Source organism: Patella vulgata, chromosome 8, assembly GCF_932274485.2.
Source record: "Patella vulgata chromosome 8, xgPatVulg1.2, whole genome shotgun sequence".
Classification (NCBI taxonomy): Eukaryota; Metazoa; Mollusca; class Gastropoda; family Patellidae; genus Patella; species Patella vulgata.
The window spans coordinates 36,793,817-36,818,661 of record NC_065886.2 but is presented as its reverse complement, the minus strand read 5'-3'; the positions used below and the strand labels follow the sequence as shown (position 1 = coordinate 36,818,661).

Here is a 24,845-nt window from a genome sequence, read left to right as displayed (position 1 = left end):
ATCATAACTTTGTAAATACTTAACAAAATTGAACAATTTTTGGACTGATATTAAACTTTCATAATATTATAGTTTGCAAGGAATTTCTGTATTGCTAAATGACACTTCAAACCTTTAATACATTCAATTTATCAAGTTTAGTAATAAGATAAATAATTACATCTACTATAAAAACAAATTCATGCCTTGGGTTAAAGTTTATTAAGAAATAAAACAATCATGCTTAAACTAGGATGGTTTTATAGTAAAACACTTTTTAAAAGGATTATTTCTGGTCAAACAAAATTTGAAATATTAGTCAACATCTTCATATAGATATATAGTCAATATTTTCATAGACTGTCAACTGCCAAACACAATACTGTAATTATGTCAATATAGCTACATGGCATACAGTGTGCATTTCTATTGACTTGCCAAATCGATTTGTATTTAGTGGAGATGTCATATAGTTGATTTCAAAGTACTTTGACGAGTTTGTTAAATGCGCGATTAGCTGTAAACAATTCTTGTGGCCGAACAGGTGATCGTCCGATGAAATCCTCAAGTTGAACCTAGAGGTGATTTGGCTATTTGTGGTAATCGCTTCGGAAATCGGTGTCGATAAATTCGTTGATTAGGGTAATCGATTTTAATTAGATGGATGTTAAAGATGAAAATTTGATTGAATGCAAATCACTTTGGCTAATCAGTGGTTGATAAAAAAGCCTAGTGTTAGTCAAATAGGAAGATATATTGTCGATGTCATGCCAAATGCAAATCAATCATTTAATATTTCAGGTCTTTCTAACCTATTTTCAACATTTCCTCCTGTGAAATTTTTCAATTCGGCCCCAGTTGAATCTAGGTCAGATTTATATCTAATTGATTTTAATATTCGGTTGTTGTTTTAATTCTTGTTCTATTTATACTTAATTTATAGTCTAGAAGTTTATCAAATAGACTTTATTTGATAAACAAGCGCATATATGTTACTGATAGATAATATCAGCTTCAAATTCAGGTTTAACTGTCTGAAAAATATTTCATGTGGCCCCTTGTTTCTCTTCATATTATTAATCAACCGAATCCTTCCGATTTTTCGAGATAACCTATCATGGTTATTTTTCATCTTTTAAAGATATCTTATGTAGATAGCGCTCTTGAGCAACCAGTTTGTTGGATATTCAGTGCTTTATAAATAGATTATTATTATTATTATTGTTATTCTGTGAGCACTAGTTAGTGTACCACTGGCCAATCCTCTGTGGGTCATTGAGCGATGATGATCCAAACATCTTCAGATGATCAGGCATTGATCAACAAATAATTTTGCTTTTATGTGACCGGCGATGGCAAAATGAGTCAGAAGTTTACTAAAATAATATATGAAGAAAAATGTGGAAATAGGCTAAAAAATATAAAAAGAAATTAGTTTGCTTTATTGGTCAAATCAAAAAATTTTACCATTTGTGTTATATCATTAACAATATATTTTTAACTTTTCGTCATATCATAAAAGACTTGCGACTTCCAACTCATTATGCCATCAAGGGTCACATATAAGCAAAATAAACAAAGTTTGTTTTTCAGTGTCTGTAGAAACCACTTCTTGGTTTTAAGGTATTGCTGATCATCAGCACAGAACATGAGGTTCGACCCTCTGCAAATGTTTGATTGATCATGCTCAGAACACGAAGATCGATCCTCTGCAAATGTTTGATCGATCATGCTCAGAACATGAGAAATGTAGCTAGAAGGTGATTGAACTATTGGAAGCCATACATGAGTGCAGTCATCATCAGCTGCAGACAATTGGTACAAGTAAGTTGTAATGTATCTAGTGAGTAACATGTTATATTTTTATATTGAAGGTGTTTTATCTTTTCTTTATAAAATTATAAAATGTTAGAATATAATATACATATGGATGACTTACTCTTGAACATTTGTGATTTTTCTTGGTGTCCAGATATCACTACTATCATTGTCTTGATCACCATCCTAAAATTAACAACACATACACATAGAAGTTATTATTAGGTTCTGGATTCTTACTTTAGCGGTGTGAATAATACAATACATATAATAATAATGTTTTAATTGGATTCTTCTTAGGTTTTATTCCAAAGGTTGAAATCAGTAGAAATCAGATCTTGAGAAGAATTTTCCATAAATCAGCCATTCTATAATGTCATTTTATCATGTGTTCTACCAAGTTAAGTTACTAAAAAGCGCTATATTGTCTTTAGCAAAAGGCTTACAATTAGCGACCAGGACCAGCCTTCTGTCCGTCAATCAACTGTAAATATTTTTACCAAGTCTTGATGGTAAATATTTCACACAAAATCAGTTATAAAATACCCTAGATTCTGGTACAACTGTGTCACCACTACACCTATTCTGCTACAACATGTGTCACACCTACATTAGATATTGCTACAATTGGTTCACATCTACCCTTTATTCTGCTACAACTATTTCATACCTTTTCTTAGATTCTGCTACAACTATGTCACACCTAACCTTAGATTCTGCTACAACTGTATCACACCTAACTTTAGATTCTGCTGCAACTATGTTACACCTAACCTTAGATTTTGCTACAACTATGTCACACCTAACCTTAGATTCTGCTACAACTGTGTCTCTATCTAAGATTCTGCTACAATGGTCTCACACTGGCTATATTTTTTGCTAAAACTTGTCCAACATAACCTTAGATTCTGTTACAACTGTGTCCCACCTACCTTAGCTTCTGCTACAACTGTGTCACTTAAGTGAAAGAATTTATCACAGAAATCTTGTTCTGCTAAACAAACTCTTTCTAACTCTACAAATACTTTCTCTAAAATCTGTAATATAGAAAAAGTTGCAAACAATAAACAAACTTTGATAAAGTCAAATACAATATTTTCAATAAACAGATTATAATAAAGTTCGGATTTATCTTTTTATCTCAGACTGCACTTTTGATTGGTTACAACATCAGTATCAATATTTGTATCGGCAGCTGAAAGTTTTACTAAAATAACCTGATATCGGCTTTACTGGTAATAACCCTATCAGCTCATCTCTACTTTCTATAATACTTTATAGTAATACAAATTGACAAATAAATTTGATAAAAACTCACTGAATCAAACAGGTTTCTATTAGCGATGTCTGTTTCAGAGCCATATCTCATGCTAACGGAATCGATACTCTGCATGGAAGGTGATCGACCGCGTACTTTGGAAGAAACTTTTTCTAAACTTGTTGATGAGCCTGATAACATGGAAGCCATATCTGTTAATACAAACAACATATTTACATTCTTGTGGATCACAAATATGGAGAAAACAAGAAATACAGAATTAAAATATGAACTTAAAAGTTGGTTATCTGCAATGCAAATCAACACATTGTCCTTTAATAAACATACATTATGCAAGAGCTAAATCTGCCAATTGTACGTCTTTCTTTAGGCCTGAAATGTTATCTAAATTATTAATTAGACATTAATTAACTTATTCAGACCATAATCAACTCTCGATGTCATCGCTAGCCTGCGATATTGACTGGATTAGAATCCTACTAGCAGCACAACGCCCATTGATAACCAAATCAAAAAATGGATAATCGAGACTATGTTTTTTATTGTACCGACTATAGTAATGATGATCGAGGCTAGGCCCAAAATTCAATCGCTAAATTCTCGGTTCAGAGTTGTAAAACAATCCTTGTCAGTTGGAATTCAAAGTGAGAGTAGGCTGTAGGGCCGCTGTCCGGGCCATATTCCCATTATAGTACACTGTATGGTGTTATGCCCATCTTCTTTGGCCCAGTCGGTGATGAAAAAAGGATCTTAAACACCATTTTATTTCATTAGGTCAACACTTTTATCTTTTTTACCCAATTCAACCTGGTTACTTTAGGTTAAGTAAAAAAAAGAAATTGTTTTAATTCCCCCAGCTTCCAGTCCAGGGCTTTAAAACAGTTAATTAAAGAAAGCTCAGAAGTTTAAGACGACAAATCACCTCATATACTAACAACCAATCAGGGAAACGAGACATCAAGTAAATCATACAAATTAAATGGATTTTAACTGTTTTCTTTAATGTAGTTAAGATATCTTGTAAATATACAGTCGATTATGATACACCCTAGAATAATACAATGTTTGGGATATGTTCTCTTCTTTCCACTGTGTTTTGCATTTTTGGGTTGCTCTCCTGTTTTTTTCAGACCTCAATTGTGCATCACATACTGTGGATGCTTACGACTGGTCTCTGAATCCATTCGCTTAGTTGTCCATGCGCGTGATGTGTCTTCTGAAACCATTCCCTTGTCCATGTGTAATGTTTATGATGTGTCTTCTAGTCCCTTACCCCATTCCCTTGTCCATGTGTTATGTGTCTTCTGGCCCCTGAATCCATTCACTTGTCCATGTAGAATGTTTCTTCTATCCCTTTATCCCATTCCCTTGTCCATGTGTTCTGAGTGTGATGTGTCATCTGGCAGTGAATCCATTCCTTTGTCCATGTGCAATATATATGAAGTGTCTTCTCTCCCCTTACTCCATTCCCTTGTCCATGTGTAAAGTGTGCAATGTGTCTTCTGTATATGATGTGTCTTGTCTGCTAGTTTATGTTCTGTGCTTCTGTTTGGTTTGTTATTTGTTCTGCAGTTCTCCTATATTTATTAAAAGGAGTTAAATGACAATATCACATGGGGTGCGATAAAAATAGACATCTTTAATCGACTTACTATGTTTTCCTTTCTCTGTTTTACTGGCCAGCTTTTGTTTGGCACAATCTAAAAATTCCTGTAACTCTCTTACATAAAGTTTGGATAGATTCTCACAGTATACCTGAATAAATAAAATCATAAAATCTTAAGTATTTCTACAAAAATCAATTTATGCAAATATTGTTTTAATTAATAGGACCTTAACTCAAGTGCTTGAATGATACTTCTGTTGAGAATCCATGACCCAAGAAGTCCTTACCATGGTCCATGGTAGTATATATATATATATATATCATATTTTATATCCTATTTAGAGGTTTATCAAGAATATCACACAGTAATCAACTTGTAAACTTCTCTTTATAGGCTTTTTAAATATTAAGAATGAAATCAATTTTGACAAGTTAGAATGAAAATGACAATAGAATCATTGTAGAAACGTAGCTTCGATTAAAATACAGTAATTCGTTATCCATTTAACACTTGTGTTTATCTTAATGTGTTCAATTACTAAATTATTGAAATCTGTCACCCGTATTTACCTCTGAGAGACAATCAAAGACATGTGGATCTGTAGTTTTTAACCAGTACATTAAATCAGAATAAATAATCAACTCTTTGTGAATCTTATCATGTTGAGGCATCTTTAATTCACCAGATGAACGACTCAATAATTCTGCCATTTGGTTGCCCTGAAACAGGTGAAATATGACATTAAGACACGACACAGCATAAAGTCTGTAAAATTATAATCATTATTGTGACTGAACTTCCCCACTATAGAGGGGGTGAGTTAATTGAATGGTATATGAGGGGAGTGAGTAAGTAAATGGAATGACATATGAAGGGAGCAAGTAAATGGAATGATATATGAAGGGAGTGAGTAAATGGAATGATATATGAAGGGAGTGAGTAAATGGAATGATATATGAAGGGAGTGAGTAAATGGAATGATATATGAAGGGAGTGAGTAAATGGGATGATATATGAAGGGAGTGAGTAAATGGAATCATATATGAAGGGAGGGAGTAAATGGAATGATGTGTGAAGGGAGTTGGTAAATGGAATGATGGATAACAAGTGAATGAATAATGGATAAAGTACATGTAATGTAAATGGATTGATGGTTGAATAAACAGCAACAAACCTGATGTATAAATAGATTATTTAGATGTTGTATTAATCTTTTACTGAATGTAGCCGATATTTTACCAAACTTCTTCTGTTGTTCTTCTACAGCGCCAAGTTTTTTTAATGCTATAATCATACCAAATATGGTCCATTATACTCTTGAAATATCATTCTACAAATTACATGAGACTGGGCAGTTGTCAAGGGTACTGAACACTCAACTTCACTAAAATGTCTTGTAACATGGATGGGAAATCTTCCTTTGTTGTTTTCGTTGAATAAGCAGATTTTTTTCCCTCTAGTAGATTGGGTGGAGCTTAACCGTGCAATTACTAGACATGTTCAATGTTATTGCACTCTTTTGCTGGTTTACACTAGTTTAAGTAGAAATCATATAGAGAAGTGGGGTGGGTTTTCTGTGCAATAACAACAAGCATGTTGAGCAGGTGTCAATGTTACAAGTCATTTATAGCACGCTTCATTCGTTAACAGGTATAACCTGTTAACTCATGAAAGTCGTGCTATAAATATAACTTGGAATTAAATCTCAATGTAAGCAGATTAAAACCTTGTGATTTTTCAGCACAAAATATCAGGTTTTTTGTCTCCAGATGACTGAAGAATTGTGTTGAAACGCCATTGATATAAACCTACCTGGATCCATGTCAACATTCATACATCGATACAAAGCTTGAGCTGCTATAGCACAGTCATAAATACCATTTGGTGTCTGTAAATCACCATCTAATAATGCACTCATATGTTTTAAATCTAAATCCATATTACTCTGTAACATAAAAGTAGAAAGTTAAACCCCATTTCAGTTCACTCTATAGAATAAATATACAATATAATAGAATAAATATGAATTATATAAATAAAGATAGGTTCCCAGAAAAGTATTTATCGGGGGGTTATTTCCAATAAAAGTAGAGATATCAAATCTTACTAGAAAAATACTGGATTCCCTGAAAAACACCCATGGAGCGTATACAGGACAAAAATGTACGGGTTGCCCTAATCGACAGCCCGATGATTAGGAGTGTCTGCACGCATTACGTCGAAGGTTGCACGTGGAGATTGAGCGCTTGATGTACATGTTGATAAACTTTATGAAGAGTTAGACGTACAACACTTTCTGAGATAAAAATCACGGAAAAAGATGCGGGCAGTGGATAATTTGAGAATTTAATCCGTGACACAAACATGACCTCGTTTGATCGATTTTTTATAGCAAGTGTATTCCTTGACAATTACAATGTTTTGAGAAAGATTTGAAGCAATTTTATGATAAATTAATTAGTTTGAATATGTTTTTAGGCCAAATATATCATCAAATCACCCAGTTTGTACCTGGGAATGTATCTTTAAGGACACAGCACACAATCAAAAACAGCGTATGTTAACTACCTCACGAAATATTCATATTATTCATCTAGTGAGCACTAGATATTTCTGTCTGATTTGTATAATGTCAAAAGCATGTGGCATGGAAAAAATAATGAACCCACTATAGAACTACACCAATTTACTATTTAGTTTTGAATACAAAGCAATGTTTTCAGAATTTATTGTCAAGAACCTAACAGTTGAAAACACTGGTGAAATGTTTAATAGTGGTGGGTTTTGTGCACCAGGAAGCATATTTCTAGAACATCTGTTGTATTTAAATCTCTGTGCTGATGACTCTATTGGTGGAATATGTCTGCCAGGTGTTGGTACAGAAGCCCTCTATTATTTATTTTTGAGTATTAGTTGATTACATGAATTAATATTCATCCATTGTTAAAGACTTTTCCAGTCTTTGTATTGTATTGTAGAGTAAAATACCTACCAACCCACAAATTACTTTTAATTAGAAAAGCATTGATTTAGACGTTCAATTATAAACGCATTGTTTTAGACTTTTAATTATAAATGCATTGTTTTAGATGTTTAATTAGAAACATATTGTTTTAATGGATTGATAGCCAGATAATTATGAACACAGAAAGAGATTATTAGGTATTTTAATCGACTACAATATTACGTTAAATGATAAACTTACCACTAGTCCATTTAATTCTTCTGTTAATTTATGATGATTTGTATTTCTGATGGTCATCAACATATCTTTATCTTTCATTACTTCCATCTGTTCCTTGACATTCTATACAACAAATATACAACAATACATACAGCAACTGTTGTATAAAATATACATAAACTGTTGTATAAAATATACATAAACTGTTGTATAAAATATACATAAACTGCTGCATAAAATATAAATACTGTTGTAAAATATATACATAAACTGTTGTATAAAATATATGTAAACTGTTGTATAAAATATACATAAATCATTGCATAAAATATACATAAATCATTGCATAAAATATACATAAATCATTGCATAAAATATACATAAATCATTGCATAAAATATACATAAATCATTGTATAAAATATACAAAGGCATCGAGACTATAAAACTTTTTTTTTGAACAAAAATTTTCTTCAGATTTCTCTTGTAGGATTGATGGTACTATATTAAAGAGCTAAATCTGCCTATTTCAGGTCTTTCTTTAGGCCTAAAATGTTATCTAAATTATTAATTAGACATTAATTAAGCTATCCAGGCCATAATCAACTCTAGATGGCAGCGCTAGCCTGCGATCTTTAGTGGATTGTAAGCCGATGTACTGCATAACTTTCCTTCTTGATTAAACGATTAAATGGATAATCGAGACTATGCTGTTTATCGTACTGACTTTAGTAAGGATGACCGAGGCTTATGGGAATTTCAGTCGCTTAGTTCTCGGTTCATAGTGGATCAATTTGATTGAAATTTTCACCAAATTGCCTTTACAGTATCTAGTTTTTAACTATTATAGTCAGAACTGCCAACCCGTTACCGAATCTCCCATAATGTATCTTTAAATAGAATTTTATCACTCAATAACACATTTTAACTGGTGTTTGGTATCTAAGTGATTTAGCACTAACATAGTATTATACACTGTGAAAGAGATGATATCACATCTTACCTCTAGTAATGAATCATAGAGATGATATCTAAACACTCCTCTAGTATTGTGTCATAGAGATGATATCTAATCATACCTCTAGTACTGTATCTTAGAAATGATATCTAATCATACCTCTAATATTGTATCATATGAATTCAACTGTTGTTCAACCATTTCCGCTTGTTTTATTCCATCATCCAGTAACCTCATTAGATTTAAAACCTGATCTTCTGATCCCATGATAGAATGAATATTAGCCTACAATTAAATAAACAACAATATCTTAATCAATTAATCGCCACTAATCATCACTTAATAGATTGTTAATCCCTTGCAAACTATAATATTGTGAAATTTGTCTCTAAAAGGAATATCCGTCCAATAATGGTTTATTTACAAAGATATGGTGAATTGAAAATTTCACAATATTCGATATTGTGCAGAGACAAAAATATTCCTCTTTTTTCATCCGACCGAATCCAAGCCAGGATATTAGCTAAAGGGAGATGGTGTTTTTTAACACACACTTCAAACAACAAATGTTTCGAAACTAACATTTGGTTCAATTTTATATCAATAAATTTGGTTGAGTGTAAGGGGGAAAATCAGAAATCCCTGAGAAAACCCATGAGGTTAGACAGGCAACCCTTCTCCTCGTCACTTACATGCTGGAAATCAAAATCCCACCAGTTGACTCACTGATAGACCAAATGATCTACAGCACGCGCATTTGACCATTCGGCCATCCAAACGCGTGCAAATAAAATCAACTGGACTTCATTTTCAATAGACTTACCCCATCCAGTACAGATAATTCTTTAGAGAGTTGATCAGCAAAGACCTCTGCATTAGCGATACCAGCTTGGCATGATGACATGAGACGTTCTAGATCGGATTCTTCTTTCGCTGACAGCGCCTGATAGTCCTCATCCTCAATCGAAATATCATCGCCATCTTGTGCTGCTTGACCTTGATCTAACGGCTTGTTGATGTCTAATAAACATATATAAAGTTTACTGTATCAACAATAAATCTCATTTGTGAAAAAGTTCAAACAATGCTGTGGAATGAAATAGAGTTTAAAGGGACTATCCCGATTTGAACAGAGTCTCAAAAATAAAAATCCGAGTAGGTATGAAATTTAAGTGCCAAAATATAGAGGAATGGTGTATTTACCTTGTCTCAAAATACCAGCTCAAAATATTGAGTCGTGTGGACGTGAACGTCAAAACTACTTATCAGGACATGTAACTCTTTTAAGATTTTGGGTCAATTTTTTCGTTGGGTGACCTGATAATCGATTCCCATTGCTTTAGAGGTCTATGCTGTGAATGACCCACGTGCTGTACATGATAACGAAAGGTAAATTTCACCTACACATTATTTTTATAAAATAAAAGTCTGGTTTTATCCAGACACCGCATAATGCAGCTTGGAACACGGATCTCCATTTCCAGATGAAGACTGACAGGTTTAAGTTGTTTAAAAACGTATCATGCATATCGAGTTAGTTGCTTGGTCCTAAGGTAGAGGATTTTAAGCTATTTTAACACAAAAATAAGCAGTTTTATTCTCTAAAATATTATCGGGATTGGCCCTTTAACGTATTAAGATAAATATACCCACCTTGTATTAAATGTTCTGGAATGTTAACAAATGTCGGTTTCTGTATCAGGTATCGCTGGCTCAGCTGAAGAAAAAAAACAAATTATACAAAATTTACAGGCGTCCTTTGCCATTCTTGATTGTAACATCATAATCAACTCAATGGAAGACAACTGAAATGGCCAGATAAATTTGAGTAATAAAAGAGAAAAACGTCTCACTTTCTCTTTCAACATAATCTTGGTTGGATAAAAGAGATCATAAGTACTGCATTTTGTTTACTATCAATACTGGACATAATGCACCTATCAGACATTGCCAGGTGAAATTATTTATACATTGTGAGATAATTTGTGTATGACAAAGTCTGTGACAGGTGCCCTTTGTTCAGGTTTGTTTACATTTTTCCCAGGACAGAAATTATTATTCTTGTAACATGGATGGGAAATCTTCCTTTGTTCTTTTCGTTGAATAAGCAGATTGTTTTCCCTCTAGTAGATTGGCTGGAGCTTAACTGTGCAATAACTAGACATGTTCAATGTTATTGCACACTTTTCTGGTTTACACTAGTTTTAGTAGAAATCATATAGAGAAGTGGGGTGGGTTTTCTGTGCAATAACAATAAGCATGTTGAGCAGTTGTCAATGTTACAGGTCATCCATAGCACGCTTCATTCGTTAACAGGTTTAACCCCTCGGACTTCGGCCTCTGGTTAAACCTGTTAACTCATGAAAGCTGTGCTATAAATATAACAGCATACATGTGAGTATTCAGGTATTGTAGAAAAGCAACAAATGTCTTGTTTTAAACATACATTATGCAAGAGCTAAATCTGTCTATAGCAGGTCTTTCTTTAGGCCTGAAATGTTATCTAAATTATTAATTAGACATTAATTAACCTATCCAGGCCATAATCAACTCTAGATGGCAGCGCTAGCCTGCGATCTTTAGTGGATTGTAAGCCGATTTACTGCACAACTTTCCTTCTCGATTAAACAATTAAATGGATAATCGAGACTATGCTGTTTATCGTACTGACTTTAGTAATGATGACCGAGGCTTATGGGAATTTCAGTCGCTTAGTTCTCGGTTCATCGTGGATCAATTTGAATGAAATTTTCACCAAATTGCCTTTACATTATCTAGTTTTTAACTATTATAGTGAGAACTGCCAACTCGTTACCGAATCTCCCATAATGTATCTTTAATGAACACAGGTAATCGCTATTGTTTATAGTTACATTTGCAATGGAAAAAGAGAATTTTGCCCAGACAACATAGTTTCCACCTAGTCTAACATAAACATACTTTCCTCATCAGGAAAACACTGAATGGGTCTCAAAGAGATAAACAGGTTATTTTTTGCCAAGTTATATTCTAAACACATTGGAAAAAAAAACAGATTAAAAAATCTTTAAAGAAAGGAAAGATGAGTTGCCCACAGCAGCTAAATTATCAAAGCAGTTAACAAGGGCTGTCGCATATTTATTATTAATGTGAGCTATTACAAGACAACTGATATCAGTTTCATACAAAGCGAATGATAACTTTTGTTGTTAAAAATATGCAATAAAACTCACTCTCCATAATGAAGACAAAAACCCCTCCTTTTCTTCCACGCTACTCGTAGCCCAGCTGTAAATTTTCTCAAATTGAAGGTCAAATTCTGTTGTTTCCTGTAATTAAAATTTAACAATTATACCATAATCAAATGGAGAAATAATCTATTTTCTGCTGTCTACACAGTCAGTGCAGAAAAGTAGGACGCTAAACCCCATTTCATTTCATTTCTCTGCTGTCTTTTGTCCTTAAACACTGTAAGAAATGAAATGAAATGGGGTTTAACACCCAACTGTTCTGCTCTGATTGGGCTAATGAAGGGGTCTTTTACATGCATGCTAACGTGTACGTACATGTAGGACCTCAGTTTTTGTCCCATCTGAACAACTATACATTTTCCCTCGCAAGTACTGTAAGATCTGTTCTAATGTTGGGCAGTGATGATGATCTCTAGAATTGTAATTAAGGAGTAGTATCGTCTGTATGTCCAGGCAATGTGGGTTTTACCCTACTGCTAAAGACCCCTATGTACAAGCAAATTATTGAAATAAAATTGAACCACACGCTAATCCTAAAATGCCATAGGCCTAGTGTGTGTCGAGTAGACGTTAAACACAATATTTCTTTCTCAATCGGAATAGTATACAGAATTTAGCTAATCAAAGAAAAGAATAAACCGATACACAGAAGAATTTGATTACTTGTGTGAAAAATTAATATTCTAAATGAATGAATGTAAAAACATAATTATCCACCTTTTGTGCACTTCTGCCATCCACATTTCTGAGATCCCGTAACAGCCAGGAGAGCTTCTTCTTATATGCGTCGCCTCGGTCTGTCTTTTTAACTTGATAAATAAAAACTCTAATAGGGCTGTCTGTGGTATTTACTGAAATACGTAGAATGATCTAGAATTAAAGACATAGATTGACACCTCTTTGTTTACATTTACCTAAATACTGTATTGACTAAAATACAAAGAAAGTATTGACACCTAGATCTAGACCAGTGATTCTCAACCAGTGTGCCACGGAATTTTGAACGGCACACTAAGAAAATGCGAAAAACCACATGATCCCAATTGAGTAATCATTGGTGTGTACTGATAAGTTCACAGCTGTGGTGTTTTTCTTTATTTAGTTTGAGTCATTCTATGTGTCTATGACTAGTCTCTGTCTACGGTTGTATCCCGTCTGACTTGCCATGTTTTTATTTTGTAAAATTCAAATATTTTTCATATATATTTAGCCAGGTGTTCCAAGGTATACCGTTGGCAAAAAAGGTTGAGAACCGCTGATCTAGACACATAAAAACCATTGTATATAGACACGATCTGTATGATACTTATATAAAGCATGTACAGTGGAATATGCCACGTCGACATCGTACAGAAACGTTAAAATATGCGGTATTACACAGTATGACGGAATACTCAATGATGGAAGTATTATTGTACAGGTCTCCGAATACCAGAAGTATAATCTTCTTCGGTTGTAGACCTATATCGATGTTGTATTTGGTCACACACATTTAATATTTACGTTGCTATAAATAGAACCAATCATGCTTACAACAAAATAAGATTGTTAATCGTTCTTTTGAAATTTTTGCCATCTTTAGATGGAAAATGCATGCGGAATTCTTCAACAGCACCAAGATCAACACCTATATCGATGTTGTATTTGGTCACACACATTTAATATTTACGTTGCTATAAATAGAACCAATCATGCTTACAACAAAATAAGATTGTTAATCGTTCTGTTGAAATTTTTGCCATCTTTAGCGCTCAATTTTTTTATCACACAATGATACACATCAACAATAGAGGGAAAATGCATGCGGAATTCTTCAACAGCACCGAGATCAACACCTGCACACTTTCGCTACTAAAGGCTTTGATGTTGAAACCACTCTTGCGTCATTCTGCTGATATCAAAGTAATCAACAAACCCAGCCACAGGTATTAATCTCACCAATAAGTGATTGCGTGTCAATCTTTTGTAGGTTAACACCCACTGATTGAAGGCCGGATTATACGATGTTAATGCAACGCGAATCGTGTGACGGGACTGCTGATTGATGTCATTTCAGAATGCCGACTACTCAAAACATTTTTGATTAAAGGAGCTAAATCGCTAACATTTGGGACCTAGAAATTCACAAAAGTGGGTCGCAACGCATATAATACTGGAATATGAATGTATATAAACTGATTTACATTCAATCGTTTCGGTTTTTACTCAAATTTCAAATCAGTTGTGTTCGGCGAAATAAGCCAGCAATCTCAATCGAGTGCAAATTTCTAGCGTCTAGTTATTCCAGTCTACATAACTCCATTTGATTTAGTGCAATGTGTCTAGCCTCGTCCCTCGAGTCTCTCAATACAACTGGGGCTGAAGCGCATTATGGTACACGATTAGTGTACCAATGTTTTTACTCAAATTTCAAATCAGTTGTGTTCGGCGAAATAAGCCAGCAATCTCAATCGAGTGCAAATTTCTAGCGTCTAGTTATTCCAGTCTACATAACTCCATTTGATTTAGTGCAATGTGTCTAGCCTCGTCCCTCGAGTCTCTCAATACAACTGGGGCTGAAGCGCATTATGGTACACGATTCGTGTACCAATGTTAAAAAAATTATTTTATCTTAAATATCGGATATCAGAAGCTCATCTTTTCCCGGTAAGTTTACATCATCAAATGTTGATTTAAATTGACCAATAATTCCTGTTTTCGATGTCGAAGATTTTGGAGGATTTTGAGTTACGGACTTAGGTCCTTTAAGTAATAATAGGGAAATAAATCGGGACATGATAATGATGACAGATTTTACTGCATGCTGTAGAATTCAAAGCCAGGTGTGACATATAGTTCACTGTATACAATCCTAGCCATATACAATCCTAGTTATATATACTTACATAATGTACAGCACATAGATATGGTCCTGGTTATAAGTTATACTTACATACAGCACATAGATATTATCCTGGTTATAAGTTATACTTACATACAGCACATAGATATGATCATGGTTATAAGTTATACTTACATACAGCACATAGATATGATCCTGGTTATAAGTTATACTTACATACAGCACATAAATATGATCCTGGTTATAAGTTATACTTACATACAGCACATAGATATGATCCTGGTTATAAGTTATACTTACATACAGCACATAGATATGATCCTGGTTATAAGTTATACTTACATACAGCACATAGATATGATCCTTTTCTCTTCCTCGGTGGTTTATAAACACTGATTAAACTGATTAATCTTTCATCGTTTGGTAGAAACAAATCTCTCTGTAGGGTGTGTTTTACCGAAGCCATGTTTCACCTGACACAACCTAAAAAACATTCTGTAAAATGAACTGGGGTTCACCGTGATACTGCTCTGCATCTAGATAACAAACCTTAATCTCTCAACCCTCCGTGTTTCGAGATAAGACATGAGGCCATTACCTTCAACGTAGCACATGCGGGAGCGATTCTTACCCGGCATTTGTAAACAAAATTGACAATATTTTTAATAAAAACAACCATTGATTATTGTTATTTATATTTTATAACAGCCAATCAATAGGGCAATCTAAAGCTCCGTAACTATGAATGAATTTCGATGGCGGTGTATGTCAGACAAAAACAACGCTTAAACGCGAATATTTGGAGTTAAGCGACAGTTGTGCCACTACATTGGCCTCTGTAAGTTAATTAATCATAATAATAGCATAAACTTATCTTATTTTAAAGATGTTACATGCATTAATAAAGAAATTGAATTTGCCACTTGGAACTAAAGGCATCCAATCGTAGCTAAAAACAAACACATCAGTATATCTCAACGTTTTTAGCTACGTTCTCGTAGCTACTCTGCATCAACTGGGCAAATGAAGAAGGGTGTTAAGGGAAATATTGCCTGAACAGCGGTTCATTAGCCCTCTCAATCTTATACGTACACACCCTCGTGACCCTGGCTCCACCCATAATTACCATAATGTAGGTCTAAGTGAACAGCCTAATCCTAATATAGAGAAGAGAGAGAAAGACAGAGGGCCTAACATCCAGTCAATCAATGATGATGACTGTACATATTGTTGATGGATGGGGTCGATGGGTGTTTTCTCATCATTGCATTCCGATTCTGATTCTGTTGCGACGACGGACAGTTGTAGTTGTTTCACATTTTCACTAGTTATTAAAGCGTAAACAATTAATCATAAGCTTCAGACATTAATTTAGACAAAGTAAAATTACCCAAAGACACAAACTGTAAATAAATATTTAACAGGTCATGTTTTTAAAGAACAATATCTACTAACATCTATATTTTATTCATCTTTCAGTTTCTCAATTCATCAACTTCCTGTTTTGACAACTCACAGCGCCGAGATTAAACTGGCATACAATAAGCCACCCTACAATATCAGACAGCTTAATACAGCAAGGGCGAATCAAATCAGCATACAATAAGGAATTTGCTGGATTACATGACGTCGGTGAAATCACATGCTCGGTATATGGGCTAATCTGAGCCTTTGATAAATTAAAAGTAGTCTATTTTTAGTAACAGGGTATTGTCTGATGTCTACTCTGGTGCTATGCGAAATTTCTGTTCATTTCAAAATGGCCGCCGAACCAGAATCACGTGATTTTATGTCACTTGAAAATACAGAAAAACTGTTCAGTAAGATAAGATTAAGATTTCAGTGCTCCACTCTTCACTATTTGTAACATAATTACTTAATATCCGTGCAAACTGTGGTGATGATATAATTATGTTAAAAAATTTGCAATTGAACCTAATTTTACTTGCGCAAAGACTCGAATAGTGTATCAATTGTAGCAATTGTAGATGTGGATAAGAATTATCACGGCTACAAATATTGCAGGTAACTGATCAGCAGTGAATATTCGCTAGATGTCGAGATGCGCATCTTAATGCGAAATTCGATCCAGTTACCGTGTCATAACATCACCGGAAAAATAAGTTTCTAGCTCTTTGAATCTACTTGTTGTAGCACAGTCATGATTTCATACTTTTGGAGAGAGTCGATATAAAACCATTTTAATGTAGCAGGACGTTAAACCCCATTTCATTTCATTTATTTTAAGCAAAGAAATGTGTCGCCATCAAACAATAGCCTAGTTACTAAATATAGACTACTTTCAATTTATTTTATTTATCGAAGGCAGTACGGATTAGCCCATACCGAGCAAGTGCTTTCACTGCAGTCATGGTCCAAGCGAATTCCATATTGTATGCCGATTTGATTGTAAACTTGTACGGATCTATTGTAAGGTGGCTTATTGTATGCCAGTTTGATCTCGGAATTCGCAGCGCAAGTGTGGCACACCTGTTTCCTGTAGTCTTGGATGGCTGGTTCCCTGTTTGAACCGTTGACATTTTTGCTGTGGTTTACGTCTGGACAATCAATGAAGCGTTGCCTAGTGTTTGTAAACAAATGGCGGAAAATCTGTCACATTTAGTGTGAATTTAACAGTTGAATACGACACTTGTCGTTTGTGGTAGCCGTAAATCCGTGAACTTGTTACTTACAGTTAGTAAAATAACATTACAGGTCATCTGAGATGACAACGGGACATATTTTACCGGGATATAATGATCCCGTTACCCGCTTAAGACGGGTTCAAAATATCGGATATCCAATAGAATCCGATAAGATGTTACAATTACGACAAGAGACCAGTCTTGATAGAAATGAATTTGAACTGATCAGGGCCAAGGCTAGGGAAATATGGAGTAAGCCCGATAGAGAAAAAACAACGTATAATTTTTATCATACGGGAGATAAAGTTGGAGAGTTTGCTCCGGCTCGTCCGTCGTCTGCTACCAGAAAAAATAAACCACACCCTCCTCTGTAAGTATTTGTGTTAATTTATTTATCTATCCAGTAAGTTTTATTTATTCATTCATTTTCATACCTTATTAGAAATATAGAAACCTTTTCATAAGACCTATCTGTTTTGAAATTTTATATTTATTTATAAAATTAATGTGTTAATGTAAGATAGGCCTATTTATTTCATTTGTTACATGATAATATTTTTTTGACTTCATTTATGTAGTATTCTTTATGTCTTGTTTTTTTACAGAGTCTTTTTAACCAACCGGTTACATCACATAGCAGGCTATCAAGAACCAGATGCAACTTGTCATCCATGTACTCCTACACAGGCCTATAGAGGTTAGCTATAATATATTTTACACAGGCCTATAGAGGTTAGCTATTTGATACACAGTCAGAGGTTAGCTATATCATATTATACACGGGTATATTATGATATTCAGGTTAGCTATATGATAACCAGGCTTTTTGGGGTTAGCTATATATCATACACAACCCTATAGAGGTTAGCTATATATCATACACAAGCCTATAGATGTTAGCTATATGATACACAGGCCAATAGAGGTTAGGTATATATTATGCACAGACCTATATAGGTTAATTACTTATACATTATAAATCGGCCTATAGATGTTAGCTATATTATATACAGGTTAGCTATATATATATATATATATATATATATATATCATACATGTATAGAGGTTAGCTATATATAAAACACAGACCTATAGAGGTTAGCTGTATGTTATACACAGGACTATGGCTATAGAGGATAGCTATATGTTATACACAGGCCTATAAAGGTTAGACATATGATACACAGGCCTATATAGGTTAGCTATATGATACACAGGCCTATAGAGGTTAACTATATCACACACAGGCCTTTGGAGGTTAGCTCAACATCACACACATGCCTATATGGGTTATATATCACCATGCACATGTCTATGGAGGTTAGCTTTATGATCCCCAGGCCTATAGAGGATAGCCATATGTTATACATAGGCCTGTAAAGGTTAGACATATATGATACACAGGCCTATAGAGGTTAGCTTTATGTTATACACATGCCTGTAGAGGTTAGCTATATTGTACACATTATAAAATTTCATTTAGCTAACAATTTCATTTAGTTAACAATCTTATTTAGCTAACAATTTCATTTAGCACACAATTTTTCATTGCATATGAAGAACTCTTTTTTCAAAATTGTGAAAATCATTTTTATATTCTTTGAAATTGCTTCATATAGGAGTTTACTAGTATTTACTAGTAAAATAATAAATGTATTTGTTATAATTAGACTGAATTCATGTATTAACAGTTGATGCCAGCGTACCTTTTCCTGAACGAGCAGCAAGACAATTGACAAGATCTAAATACATTGGTCGACCAAGTACAGTTAGCATCAATCAATATAGAGACCAGTATGTAAGTATGATGTAAAGCTCTCCACCCCATAATAATATGTAGGCCTACTCTGTTTTTGGGCTTATGTAACTCTTTTAATGTTATGGTCTTCATATCACCATTGACTGACTCAATGTCACTCCACACCCATTTCAATTTTAGAAAAGTTTATTCAAGAACAAATTAAGTAGACTGATAGTGATGGTCATGGAAACTGTAGCATATTTTAATTTTAAAACATCATCTAACAACCAGGCTTTTGGCCGGGTATTTCTTTGAAACGATTTTATAGTGCTTTGGACAGTTGTTTGGGTCTAGAATAAAGAACTTAAAGAACTTTCTCTTAAATGACGTTTTTTATAATACACATGTATTGTTTTTCAGTATTTAAAAGACTTCATGGAACCTACTCCTGCGCAGGCTACTGAAGCCTGGTTAAACTGGGCTGGTAAAGACGGTGAGTCACTTTACTTGTTTGTGTCCATGTAATAAACGTTTTGCATTTTGACAATTTTAAGATTATGTGGGCTGCAGTGGCTCAGTTAGTAAGATATTGACTAGCTAACCTGGAGGTCCCAAGTTCAATTGTGGTGTTGGCCAAGAAAGTTCATCTGGATTTTCCAGCTTGGTTCCACCTTGTCAGTGGTGTAGGACCAAGGGCTTGGCAAGAAACAATGTATAGTCGTTCAGATAGGACAAAAACTGAGGTCCTGTTTACACATTTGAATGCACTTAAAAGATCCCTTGGCAGTTGGACCAAAACGCCACTTTTCAACCAAAATGTCCATCATAGCACACTGTATGGTGTATGCCCGTCATTAGCCCAGTCAGAGCAGAACAGTAGAACATTAAACGCCATTTCATTTCATTTTTGAAGATTATAATTGATTGAATGATTTTTATTTTATAGAAAAAGAACATGCTTTATCATTATTAGAAGATCAGAGAAATCAATTTGGTAATAATGGCACGGTAAGTATTTATATAATTTGGGAAAAATGGCACAGTAATAAGTATTTAAATATAATTTGGTAATAATGGCACAGTAAGTATTTAAATATAATTTGGTACTAATAATGGCACAGTAAGTATTTAAATATAAATTGGTAATAATGGCATGAGAAGTATTTATATAATTTATATTCCAGTGTTTTGGTGGGTGCAAAAAACTCCAGCACTTTAATGTCTTTAAAGTTTTTTATTTTTACCAACCATGTCTTATAACTGTTTTAATCATTCAATAGACAATGTTCTGGTCATTTTACTTCTGGGAGTCATGGTGGCTCAGTGGGTAGACGCTAACTCACTAACGTGGAGGTCTCATGTTCGATCCTGGTTAAGTCCATCTGGATTTTCTCGCATGGTTCCCCTTTGACAGTGGTGTATAGTTGTTTGGATGGGACAAAAAAACGAGGTCCTGTGTACACACTAGCATTCACGAAAAAGAACCCTTGGTAGTTGTAATTTGATATATGAGTAGACCGTAGCACCAATTTTTGGTTAAAATTTCCCTCATAGCAGTCTGAGAAGAACAATAGGACGTTAACTCCCATTTCATTTTACTTCTTGTGTTTATAAGTACCGAGTATGTAAGTAATTTAACTCCCCGTTCCTCCTTTGAATATCATATTAAAGGGACATTATGGGGATTAGATGAAGAGTTGACAGTTTAATGATTAAAGATTTGACAGTTCTCGCTATAATAGTTAAAAAGAATAGATATAACGTAAAGAGAAAATACGCTGAAAATTTCAGTCAAATTGCTCCACTCTGAACCGAGATATTAGTGAGCATCGATCATCATTACTAAAGTGGGAACGTTGATTATCCATTTTGACGTTAAGTCATGCATCACAAAATGTATTCAAATCCAGTAAATATCGCAGGCTCGCAATAGCATCAGTAGTTGATTATGGTCTGGATTATTTAATCAATGTCTAATTAATAATTTAGAAAACATTTCAGGCCTAATGAAAGACCTGCAATAGGTAGATTTTGATAATGTATGTTTAAACATACATTATGCAAGAGCTAAATCTGTGATGGCATCGCTAGCCTGCGATATTTACTTGATTATGATCATAGGCGTACGGGGAAAATTTTGACTGGTGGGGTGGTGGTGGTTGGTGCCCAAAAAATGTAGTTAGGTTCTTAGTATGTTACATAATAATAATAAATTCGCTAAATTGGACACATTCAAGAACACACTATCTTTTTTTATACAACTTTTACAAAGTACAATTGTGTGCCCAAATTTTTCCCAGCATTTGGTGCCCCCCCCCCGCCAGCTCGTACGCCTATGATTATGATCCCGTTTGCTGCTCGACTTCTATTTATAATTTAATCATGAAATGGATGATCGAGACTATGTTTTTTATCGTACAGACTTTAGTAATGATGATCGAGGCTAGGACGAAATTTCAATCGCTTAATTCTCGGTTCATAGTTGATCAATTTGACGGAAATTTTCAGCAAAATTGCCTTTACATTATCTAGTTTTTAACTATTATAGTGAGAACTGCCAGCTCTTTATCTTATCTCCCATAATGTATCTTTAAGTAATCTAAAGGTTTAGTATCGACTATGTTGTATAATATTTGTATGTTTGATATGTATTTCAGTACGGAGACCCATCACGAGCAAAATCAGCCCTTCCATCAACATATAGATGGATGAAATATTCTGGTCCTCACGGTTAGTATATAGAAATATATTCATTCATCTCCAGACTATATACCCATACCAATTATTGATGTTTTAAAGTGGCTATTCCTGTCCTTAAAGCCATAATTGCATATTTTCTAAGAACGTCAAAACATAATTATTTCTAATCTAGGTTGTCAAATCACTACTATACAACAAAAAAACATTCACATTAGAATTTGAAATGATTTCTCTTTGCAAACAGTATTTGGAAATTGTATCATTTCTTTTCACTGGAAAACTAAGTCTACACAATGGAAGAGGGAGTTGTCTCGATTGTCAAGGTCCTGGTTAAGTGAGACTTTTCAAAGATACAACATTGGATTTAAAAAGTAAATGATATATTTGCCAAGTGAATTATAGGATATAGGATTATTCTTTTAACAAAGTAGGACTGCGTGTATAGATGCCATGTATTTTAAGGCTTTATTTTAACATATTTTAAACATATCACTTTTAAAAAAAAATGCAATTATCGCTTTTAGTTATTAGGGGTTGAGATTAAGGTAATATTAACCTTGTAGTGATAACAGAATATAAAACATTAACACAGAGTACATGACTATTAAAACAACCATTACACCCCTCTGCCACAGCAGCGGCTGAACTAAGGTGAGTCCATATCCTCGTCTCCGCTCTCCTATCTAAGTCTCTCTGTTATAAATTAACTCAAATCTTTTTTTTTAGAACACAGTAAATTGTACGGGAGTGATCATCAACCAAATTATCCAGCTGTCACTAACACTCTGCCATATTCTATGGACATACTCGGTTTACGACGAAGAATTTTACATCCTCCTAAACAACCCAAGTTACGATTTCATTCTGCTAGGGGAGACTACTCTATACATCCTGACTGGCCACCTAGTATACCCCACCACTATGTGCCCTAAACAGCTTTTTGTATTGTGAATTGTTTCAATTGCATTTAGTAATTAAACTCGAAATACACAGGTCGCAATTGTATTGAATATATTTACTGTTTATTATTACTGAATGATGTTTCTACTAGGATTCTCTAGTCCTTATCATTATGTCTTTAGAACTAGGTATAGTAAATATGGGACTCAGTAATAATAAACAGGTCTAAATGTAGACCCTATTCCATAGAATTGTGTTCTGTGAATTATAGATTATCTAATGATTTGTAAAATAGATTTGTATATTAAGAAAGCAAGTTACTCCAAAATCGAGTGCTGACCATCAAGAGAACATTATTTCCTTTCTCCTGATGGCTTTAACAAATTATTTTAAATGTGAAAGTTGCTGTGTACGATGAGTAAATTTAATGCCAAATAGACTTATATCCCTGTATTCTCCTGTGGAGTATGTTTAGCCTCATTCATCGAGTTACTTCATTACAAATGGCACTCGAAAGCATTCTTGTACGCTATTTGTGTACCAATTTAAAATTTTCATTTTGTCTTTAAAAATATTTGCAATGTCGAAGACTGTGGAGTTAAAGACATTCCTCCTTAAAACACCCAAGACCTGACTGATTTACTTATTGAATAGCTGTTGGTTTCCATGGAAACAAATAGGTTGTATAAGACTTATATTTCCCTGATTTCACATACAATCTAATTTGACCATACCTGATATCACTGTAGTCCATTGATGAGGAAGCAAGCGAGAAAATATCTGTCAAAACTGTCTCATAATAAATTAACCATTTTCAGTCAGTTTTTTAATGTTAAAGATACAATATGGGAGATTAGATAAAGAGCTGGCAGTTCCTACTATTATAGGTAAAAACAAGATAATGTAAAGGGAATTTGCTGAAAACTTCAGTCAAATTGATCCACTCTGAACCAAGAATTTAGCGATTGAATTTTCAGCCTAGCCCTGATCAACATTACTAAAATCGGTACGATAAAAAACATAGTCTCGATTATCCATTTCATGATAAAATCATGAATGAAAGTTGAGTAGCAAATTGGATCCTAATCCAGTAAATATCACAGGCTAGCCATGACATCGAGAGTTGATAATGGTCTGAATAAATCTTCAGACCAAAGACCTGCAATAATAAGCAGATTTAGCTCTTGCATAATGTATGTTTAAGAGTGTGAACGAGAGTGAGAAATGGGATTTAACGTCCACTTGACACAAACTAGGTCATATCGGGACTAACATATGGTTTAAATTCATTGGACAGACAACCCTACTGCTTGTCACATACAAGCTGGGAATTGAAACCATACCACTTGACTCAATTACAGACCTTATGATTTCACTAGACCCCCTCCTCAATTGTCGAAACTGTCTCATTAAATCAACCATTTTCAGTCAGTATGTTAATATTAAGAGTGTAAATGAAATTTGTATATTGTTAGAGAGGATCAGAAATATATCATTAACTAATTAATATATATATATATAACATGTATTAGCCAAGAATAAAAAAAATAATATATCATTTTGGATTTTTGAATTATCATGTTCAAGTTATTATGATGACTAAGTATTGTGAGTATCAGTGATGTATATTTATTTTGAACTTTGGTATCCAAGGACGACTCTGTTAGAATATAAGATGTTTACCATTGTCAGTGTTGAGACCAGTGGCACCAGAATGTTCGATGGGCAAGGTGGTGATCTTTCCACCCATACAATTTTTTTTAAAATTCTGATGCAGAAATGAAGAAATCTGACATCCTTGGTCCTGTGATCATTTCAACACCATCAGACCTCATTGAACACTAAACACATTTTGAATCTCAGCCCTGAACTTACTGAAGGCTTGAAAAGGTATATTATGGAAATACATTTTAAAGACAATTAAGGACAGTGGGTCCCTGTGCTTTAGAGGACTTGTCCTACT

At 34.1% G+C, this 24,845-nt stretch overlaps 2 protein-coding genes across 2 annotated transcripts in view; one reads left to right on the top strand and one right to left on the bottom strand.

Moving 5' to 3' along the window:
- Positions 1-16,483, bottom strand: part of LOC126830932 (exocyst complex component 1) — a 28,642-nt gene extending 12,159 nt beyond the window's left edge. Inside the window, exons 1-15 of the mRNA XM_056102880.1 lie at positions 16,352-16,483; positions 15,239-15,379; positions 12,772-12,905; positions 12,037-12,132; positions 10,478-10,541; positions 9,648-9,844; positions 8,984-9,109; positions 7,889-7,990; positions 6,496-6,628; positions 5,858-5,967; positions 5,253-5,402; positions 4,729-4,831; positions 3,116-3,267; positions 2,730-2,834; positions 1,919-1,983 (exon numbers count right to left, since the gene is read on the bottom strand). Of these exons, the coding sequence (XP_055958855.1) occupies positions 1,919-1,983; positions 2,730-2,834; positions 3,116-3,267; positions 4,729-4,831; positions 5,253-5,402; positions 5,858-5,967; positions 6,496-6,628; positions 7,889-7,990; positions 8,984-9,109; positions 9,648-9,844; positions 10,478-10,541; positions 12,037-12,132; positions 12,772-12,905; positions 15,239-15,362 (1,661 nt within the window). The 5' untranslated portion in view covers positions 15,363-15,379; positions 16,352-16,483. The remainder of the gene's footprint in view (positions 1-1,918; positions 1,984-2,729; positions 2,835-3,115; positions 3,268-4,728; positions 4,832-5,252; positions 5,403-5,857; positions 5,968-6,495; positions 6,629-7,888; positions 7,991-8,983; positions 9,110-9,647; positions 9,845-10,477; positions 10,542-12,036; positions 12,133-12,771; positions 12,906-15,238; positions 15,380-16,351) is intronic.
- A 908-nt stretch (positions 16,484-17,391) lies between these two features.
- LOC126830934 (uncharacterized) lies at positions 17,392-24,440 on the top strand. Its single transcript, XM_050561455.2, has 7 exons — positions 17,392-17,911; positions 18,147-18,238; positions 19,233-19,339; positions 19,703-19,775; positions 20,229-20,290; positions 21,940-22,012; positions 22,709-24,440. Exons 1-7 carry the CDS (start codon positions 17,622-17,624, stop codon positions 22,912-22,914), a joined length of 903 nt encoding a protein of 300 aa, XP_050417412.2. The 5' UTR covers positions 17,392-17,621; the 3' UTR covers positions 22,915-24,440.
- The last annotated feature ends 405 nt before the right edge of the window (positions 24,441-24,845 follow it).

Excerpts from the sequence above, each read along its gene's own strand:
- LOC126830934 (XM_050561455.2), top strand. The coding sequence starts at position 17,622 with ATGACAACGGGACATATTTTACCGGGATATAATGATCCCGTTACCCGC. Across the intron at positions 19,776-20,228 it reads AAACTGGGCTGGTAAAGACG|AAAAAGAACATGCTTTATCA; the intron begins GTGAGTCACTTT and ends TTTATTTTATAG. Across the intron at positions 22,013-22,708 it reads GAAATATTCTGGTCCTCACG|AACACAGTAAATTGTACGGG; the intron begins GTTAGTATATAG and ends CTTTTTTTTTAG.